General features: G+C 32.5%; 1 protein-coding gene across 2 annotated transcripts; it reads left to right on the top strand.

The window, feature by feature from the left end:
* The first annotated feature begins 1,806 nt into the window (after positions 1 to 1,806).
* Positions 1,807 to 6,833, top strand: LOC145093231 (CDPK-related protein kinase-like). Of its 2 annotated transcripts, none has more exons than XR_013702791.1 (11): positions 1,807 to 2,577; positions 2,736 to 2,866; positions 2,992 to 3,033; positions 3,135 to 3,243; positions 3,346 to 3,424; positions 3,684 to 3,980; positions 4,067 to 4,179; positions 4,837 to 4,944; positions 5,075 to 5,137; positions 5,769 to 5,962; positions 6,456 to 6,705. XR_013702791.1 is itself a non-coding variant. In XM_079031307.1 (11 exons), the coding sequence occupies exons 1-11, from the start codon at positions 2,044 to 2,046 to the stop codon at positions 6,594 to 6,596; spliced, it is 1,785 nt and encodes a 594-aa protein (XP_078887433.1). In that variant the 5' UTR covers positions 1,807 to 2,043; the 3' UTR covers positions 6,597 to 6,833. The 2 variants fall into 2 exon arrangements, 1 of the variants encoding a protein (XP_078887433.1); XM_079031307.1 differs by having other exon boundaries at positions 5,795 to 5,962; positions 6,456 to 6,833.
* Positions 6,834 to 7,586: the final 753 nt, after the last annotated feature.

Below are 7,586 nucleotides of genomic sequence, written 5' to 3'. Positions count from 1 at the left end.
TCCCCCAATAGGTTGCACATTGACAAAAGAGGAAAAGGATAAGTTCCTAGAAACTTTTTACCACTTTAGGGTTCCACAAGGGTATTGTTCTAATTTTTTCTAGTTTAGTGAGTCTGAAGGAAAGGAAGCTGACCAGACTCAAGTCACATGACTATCACATGCTCATGCAACAATTTTTGTCCATATCAATTAAGTATATTATGCATCCACCCACCATAGTTGCTATTACCAGGTTATGTTTCTTTTTCAAAATAATATGTAACAAAGAAATCAAAGTGAATGAGCTCGATAAGTTGGTAGAAGAGTTACATGTGACCTTAAGCCTTCTTGAGAAACAATTTCCACTATCATTTTTTGATGTGATGATTCACTTAATCGTTCACCTTACTAGAAAAGTAAAATTATGTGGTCCAATATTCTTTAATTGGATGTACCCATTCGATAGGTATATGAAGGTTATTAAGGGCCACATACAAAACAAAAATAGACCAGAAGGTTGCATTGCGGAAGCGAATGTTGCAAAAGAGACGATTGAGTTTTTTAGTGAATTCATAAAAAACATATATACTATTGGCCTTCCGCCTGAGAAGCATAACACAAGTAATGGAATTCAAAGAGGTGAAGATACGGATGAGACTCATCTACCATATGTTCTTTATAAATGTATGTATGGACGTTTTTTTATAAAGTCGAAAGTGTGTGTGTGTGTGTGTGTATATATATATATATATATATATATATATATATATATATATATATATATATATATATATATATATATATATATATATAATTTTGAGTAAATTACTAAAATCGTCCCTATGGTTTGGTCAAAATTTCACGTTTGGTCCCTAACTTTTTTTTTGCACTCGGATCGTCCCTGTGGTTTGATTTTGTTGCGTTTTTTGTCCCTTACATATATAAAGTTAGGGACCAAACGTGCAATTTTGACCAAACCATACGGACGAAAAATGCAACAAAATCAAACCACATGGACGATCCGAGTGCAAAAAAAATGTTAGGGACCAAATGTGTAATTTTGACCAAACCATAGGGACGATTTCAGTAATTTACTCTATTATTTTTAACGAAAGTAATCTAAACGAAAATTGTAGTAGACTCAAATATGAACACGTGGATATAAAAATCGTTAAATTTTGAATACTTATGAAAAAGTTACGACGTTCAGGACATAAGACTCAGACACCAAGTAATCGAGGACGCAGTGGCCATAAGAATGAACAACCCCGAGCATCTCGTTAGTGATTATCCTATGTAGGATGTCATGAGAAAAAACTTAAAGAAACCGTTCATAAGTACTGAACGTGATAAAAAACAACAAAGATTTATTTTGCAACAAAAAAATAATAAAGACTAAATGTGTAAAAGAATATTAAGAATAAATGCGTACAAAGTGAGAAAAATATTACATATTAAGTCATTTTTTTTGGTTAACTGAGTATCCGATAAAACTGAATATGTATATTTAAACAAGTTGCACACCTAGTAGGGTAAATATGAAAAAAAAACTTAATGAATATACTTATTACTTTTTTAAGTAATTATCACTTCATATTAAAGATATGAACAAAAAAAAAAAACTTAATGAACAAAAATATACTTATTACTTTTTTTATGTAATTATCACTTCATATTAAAGACAATTTAGTCGATGGTTGGACCACCAAATTGATGTTAAAACTACAATTTAATCGATGGTTGGACCACCAAATTGATGTTAAAACTTCAAAGTACCGTCATTAAATTTTCTTTAATTCTACTTTCCCATTGGTCAATTCATATCCAAACTATCTTTTTCGAAAAAAAAAAAAAAATTATATCAAAGTACATGATCATCACAAATTTTCATAAAACCAAAATTTTTATCATCAGGAAATCTGGTTCAAAATCTTGTCGAATCAAAATCAAGATCTCACACTATCTACTACTCAAAAGAGTTTTTGATTTGCAATATTAACTCTTTAATTTTTTTCGTAATTGGAGTTCACATAAAAAGGGGCGACTTGCAAGAAACCTCCAACAATGGGCGTTTGTAGCTCCAAACCCTCGTCAAGAACCAAATTTTCCGGTCACCAAGAGACGAATATTCCGGCGAAAGACAGAGATGGAAAAGAATCAGAGGATAAGATTAGCAAGAAAGGTGAAACTGAAGTAGGGAAAAAATCTCCATTTTTCCCGTTTTACAGTCCAAGTCCAGCTCACTATCTTTTCTCAAAAAAATCATCTCCGGCGCCGAATGCGAGCACTAATTCGACAACACCCAGAAGGTTCTTTAAACGGCCATTTCCGCCGCCGTCTCCGGCAAAGCACATTAAGGCGTTGGCGAGGCGGCATGGCTCCGTCAAGCCAAACGAGGCGGCGATACCTGGTGTAAATGACGGAGAAAGGATTACTAGATTGGATAAAAGTTTCGGATTTTCGAAGCATTTTGGAAACAAATACGAGATTGGTGAAGAAGTAGGAAGAGGGCATTTTGGACATACTTGTAAAGCTAAGTTCAAGAAAGGGGAATTTAAGGGTCAAGAAGTAGCAGTCAAAATCATTCCAAAGTCAAAGGTTTGATTTTTGAACTCCAAGTTCTCATCATTTCCGACGATTATCATCAAAATTAGCGATTACCCTTGATCACGAGTGTGATTTGATCTACAATGGTGTAATCAGATCTGTAATACGCTTTGAATTTGATCAAATGAATTATATTTTTTTTTTCTCAGATGACAACAGCCATAGCCATCGAGGATGTGAGAAGGGAGGTAAAGATATTGAGAGCTTTGACTGGACATAACAACTTGGTGAAATTTTACGACGCATATGAAGACAATGATAACGTCTATGTTGTAATGGAGTAAGAAATTAAATTTAAATTCATTTAATTTTTAGATAAAAGTGTCGATTAAGTCTTATCCTTTTACTAATTTGCCCTCATTTCCATTTTCTCAAGGCCTTATGCTTTCTTCGACTCGTTTTCAGGTTATGTAAAGGAGGTGAGCTTTTGGATAGAATACTTTCAAGGTATTATTATATCTGTGACTTCGTTTTTTTAAGCATATGACACTTATTTTCCATTCAATTTATTCGTTAACAATCCATTAATAATAATTTTGAATTTATAGAGGTGGGAAATACACAGAGGATGATGCTAAAGTAGTGTTGATACAAATACTAAATGTGGTTGCATTTTGTCATCTTCAAGGTGTAGTGCATCGTGACTTAAAGCCAGAGGTGAGAGGTTTACTAATTTAAACAAGTTTTAAACAAGTTATTTGTTTATATATTTCTTGTTTTTTTGAAACATCATTTGATGATTTATGGTTGTTGAATCAGAATTTCTTATTTACATCAAAGGATGAAAACTCACAGCTAAAGGCCATAGATTTTGGCTTGTCGGATTTTGTAAAGCCAGGTAATTTCTATATACTATAATAAACAATGTCATCCAAATACAAAGCAATTTCCAATTCGGTAGATTTTCAAAAGATAATGCCCTAATAAGAAAAAAAAACATTCCAATTAGTCAATTACACCACAATAATTGGATAAAATTTTCAAGGTCCAATGCTTTGAGGAGAAAAGATTTGAAAGTACAATGTTATAACAAAAGGAACCGAATGTAGGATGCTATAATACAAAACTACATGAAAGTATGTTGCTTTGATTTGTAGATGAAAGACTCAATGACATTGTGGGAAGTGCATACTATGTGGCACCCGAAGTGCTACATAGATCATATAGCACTGAGGCCGATGTATGGAGTATCGGTGTTATATCTTACATTCTTTTGTGTGGGAGTCGCCCTTTTTGGGCAAGAACCGAATCGGGAATCTTTCGAGCAGTGTTAAAAGCTCATCCAAGTTTTGATGAAGAACCATGGCCCACACTGTCCTTAGAGGCCGAAGATTTTGTTAAACGCTTATTGAATAAGGATCCTAGGAGACGAATGACAGCTGCTCAGGCATTAGGTACGTGTTGTTTATGTCTTTTGGGTAGTCCTAGGTTAGGGGCATTTTGGTAATTTTGATTTGATTAGCATGAAATGTTGTTGTAGGTCATCCATGGATTAGAAATACTAATGATGTGAAAATGCCACTTGATGTCTCGATATTAAGACACATGAAGGGTTACATGCGTTCTTCTGCTCTTCGTAAATCGGCTTTACGTGTATGTTCTTTTAGTGTTCTATAAGATTCAAATTTAGTATTTTTAGTTTAAAAAAAAAGAAAGAAAGTAAGGTGCTATTTCTTTTCGACTTAATGGACTTAATGGCGTCTTTTTCTTTGTTTGTTTTTCCTCCCATTAAGTGACTTTTAGATAAAGTGTTGTCCAGATAAATGATACTTAAATAGTATTCGAGAAAATGACGAGACACATGGAGAAATGGTAGGAATATTAAAGAAGGGTAAATTTGTAAACAATAAGGACTTGGGAAAACATAGTTTTCTTGACTTTATGTATTAAGCCATTTTTTTGCATTAAGTAAAAAAAGAAACATCAATATATAGTTTACTAGATTAGGTACTAATCTCCCAATTAATTCCATTAAGTTAAAAAGAAACAACACCTTAATCCAATACGCTCTATACGGGTGTTTTTTTTCTTTACTTAATGCAGAAAAAAAATGGTTTCATAGAGAAAGTAAGGGGAATAAGGTTTTTCTATATTACAAATTCGTCATTATTTATTTTTTCCCTTCCATTTCCCCAAATATGCCGTCATTTTCTCACAAATTTTCACACTTAATGAGAAAAAAAGAAACAAAACAAACACTAATTGAAATAGTCAATTTCGGTTATAGTTATAGGTTTCCCTTTTTTGCAGGCTTTAGTGAAGACCCTAACTAAAGATGAGTTGTTTTATCTAAAGGAGCAATTTTGTTTGTTAGAACCGAGCAAAAACGGATTTATAAGCATGGAGAATATCAAAGTGGTTGGCAACCAACACGACACTTTCCTTTCTTTTTCTTCATATGAAAAATAGTTTGTTTGTTTGTTTTTTTGTTTTTTTGTTTTTTTTTTTTTTTTGAAATATTGATCTTCACTTCTTATGAACTAATTAGGCCTTGATGAAGCATGCTACGGATGCCATGAAAGAGTCACGTGCCCATGATTTTCTAACATCGGTATGATCTTTAAGGCCCAAGTCTCTTATTTAGAACAAGACAAAACAAAACAGGTTATACTGTGTTTAGCACTAGGACTGATGTCAATAGGACAAAAATAGCAGTTATTAGTTCAACCCTAAGAGGTGGAACAAAGTGTGTTAATGAGACAAAAATTGTTTATTTATATCCCTTTCTAAAAGGTGGGACATTGGACTGATGTTAATGAGACAAAAAGTAATTTTTTTGTCTCACCCAAAAAGGTGGAACATGGACCGATGTGGGACAAAAATTGTAATTTTTAGTCACACCTAAGAGGTGGAATGATAATAAGACAAAAAAATGCAAGTTTTTCTCTTTCTAAAAGGTGGGACATGGAGAATGAGACAAAAAAATGCACTCTTTTTGCCCCACTCAAAAAGGTGAAACAAGGTGGGACAAAAATTGTAATTTTTTGTCTCACCCAAAAATTGCAAGTGGTCCCACCTAAAAAGGTGGGACATGAATGGAACAAAATTAAAGTGTTTTTGGAAATAGCCTTAGAAAGCTTGTCCAAATCTAGTGATGTTTTGTCCTATTGAACAAATGCAACATAAGTAAAGGACTTTAAGATTCATCATTTGATTACATATTGTATTCTTTAAACTTTTAGATGAATATAAAATCACCCATATGCAGCTTAATGCGCTTCAATATAGAAAAATGGAGTTTGATGAATTTTGTGCTTCTACTATAAGTGTTCATCAACTTGAGGCTCTTGATAGATGGGAGCAACATGCTCGATGTGCATATGAATTATTTGACAAAGATGGCAATAGGGCTATCACGATTGAAGAACTAGCTTCAGTAAGTTTAGAATTCGGTTTTCTTCCATATTTTTTATAACATATTTTGAACCAAAATGGTTTTGAGGGGAGTATGCTACTTTCATTTCTTTCTATTACAACATTGTCCTTGGAAAATTTTACCAAATTATTTGGGTGAATTTTTCAACGTACAATGTCTTAATAAGAATAAAATTGAAATTACGATTTTAAAATTGGGTAGATTTTTCAAAGTACAATGTTGTAAACTTGTAATAGGTGATAATGAAATTAGGATACTATAATAAACAAATAAATGAAACTATGTTGCTATTTCTTTCTTTTAGCCACAAATTCTATTGCTACAATCATTTTTGTGATGATCTTTCTTTTTTACTTGGTGAAAGTTTACATCTTTATCACTTTCTCTTAAAGACCCACTTTCCAAATATCAAAAAAGCTCAACTTGAAGATCTTTTTCCAAATGGGATTCTGTTTTCTTAAATCTTTATCAACTATTTTTGGGGATTTTTCAGGAACTTGGCCTTGGTCCATCAGTTTCTGTTCATTCTGTATTGCATGATTGGATTAGGCACACTGATGGAAAGCTTAGTTTCCTAGGGTTTGTGAAATTGTTACATGGTGTGTCTAGTCGCACCCTTGCCAAAGCTCAGTAACTTTTTGGAGGGCAAATTTGGCATTTCTGATTTCTTCCAACTGTAAATCTGTAAAATTTGTTGGATTTGCAGGTGAGAGTAGTAAGTAAATTTGTTTGTTTATATGTAATTTTCTTACCGATTTCTGAAGAACATGCATTCGATTGGCATTGTATCATCAAATGTTTCATGTTCTTGTATGAATATTCTAATCCATTGGTTTCTACATTATATTATTAACTCTATGTTATTATATCATGTGAGTTATTTTAGCAAGTCACAAGATAATCTTTTTGGTTTGTTGAATGTAAGTTTTTTTATTAGTCTTTATTATGAATCCACTAGTAATATTCCATGGGAAAGAATGTTGCTCAATAGTGATAACATAGTATACCCCCAAATGCTAGAAATGTTATACAACCAACCAAACAATGTACACTTTTAGAGTATTGGATTCATGTACATGATATAAAAACTCTTTGACATATTGTCCTTTTAATAGGCTTAAAAATTATGTTATCAACATAAACTTGTACAAGAATGATGTTAGGTTTCAACCTTTTCACAAAAAATGACTATCAATCACACCCCTCGTGTAGCTAGCCACTTGCAACTTTAGATAAAGTGCCATGCTAAACTGTGGAGTATGTTCGAGGCCATAAAGAGCTTTGTCAACTTTGTAGACATGATTAGGGAAAAATAGATCTTCAAAACCTAGATGTTTTACATAAACCTCTTCACCAATCTCACCATTCAAAAATGCACACTTTACATCCGTTTGATATATTTTGAAGTTCTTCAAAGAACCATAGGAAAGAAATAGCCTTTGTGGATTTCAACAAGTTTTCTTACATGATTTTTGAAGATTTTGGCAAACGCTCTTATTTAATATTTGTTTTTATATTATCTTTTAGAGTCTAGTTTATCTATAATGAAACCAGTATAGCTAGTTGACCAAAATTATTTAATATTTATGTTTGTTTTGTTCCAGTTTTAATTATTCGATGAGAA

This window comes from Lactuca serriola, chromosome 3 (assembly GCF_051521515.1).
Source record: "Lactuca serriola cultivar US96UC23 chromosome 3, Lser_US96UC23_V15, whole genome shotgun sequence".
Classification (NCBI taxonomy): domain Eukaryota; kingdom Viridiplantae; phylum Streptophyta; class Magnoliopsida; order Asterales; family Asteraceae; genus Lactuca; species Lactuca serriola.
The sequence above is the reverse complement of the archived record's forward strand: the minus strand, read 5'-3'. Positions and strand labels throughout refer to the sequence as shown.

Coding starts and splice junctions, on each gene's coding strand:
- LOC145093231 (XM_079031307.1), top strand. CDS start 2,044: ATGGGCGTTTGTAGCTCCAAACCCTCGTCAAGAACCAAATTTTCCGGT. Junction 2,867..2,991: donor AACGTCTATGTTGTAATGGA/GTAAGAAATTAA, acceptor ACTCGTTTTCAG/GTTATGTAAAGGAGGTGAGC. Junction 3,034..3,134: donor TTGGATAGAATACTTTCAAG/GTATTATTATAT, acceptor TTGAATTTATAG/AGGTGGGAAATACACAGAGG.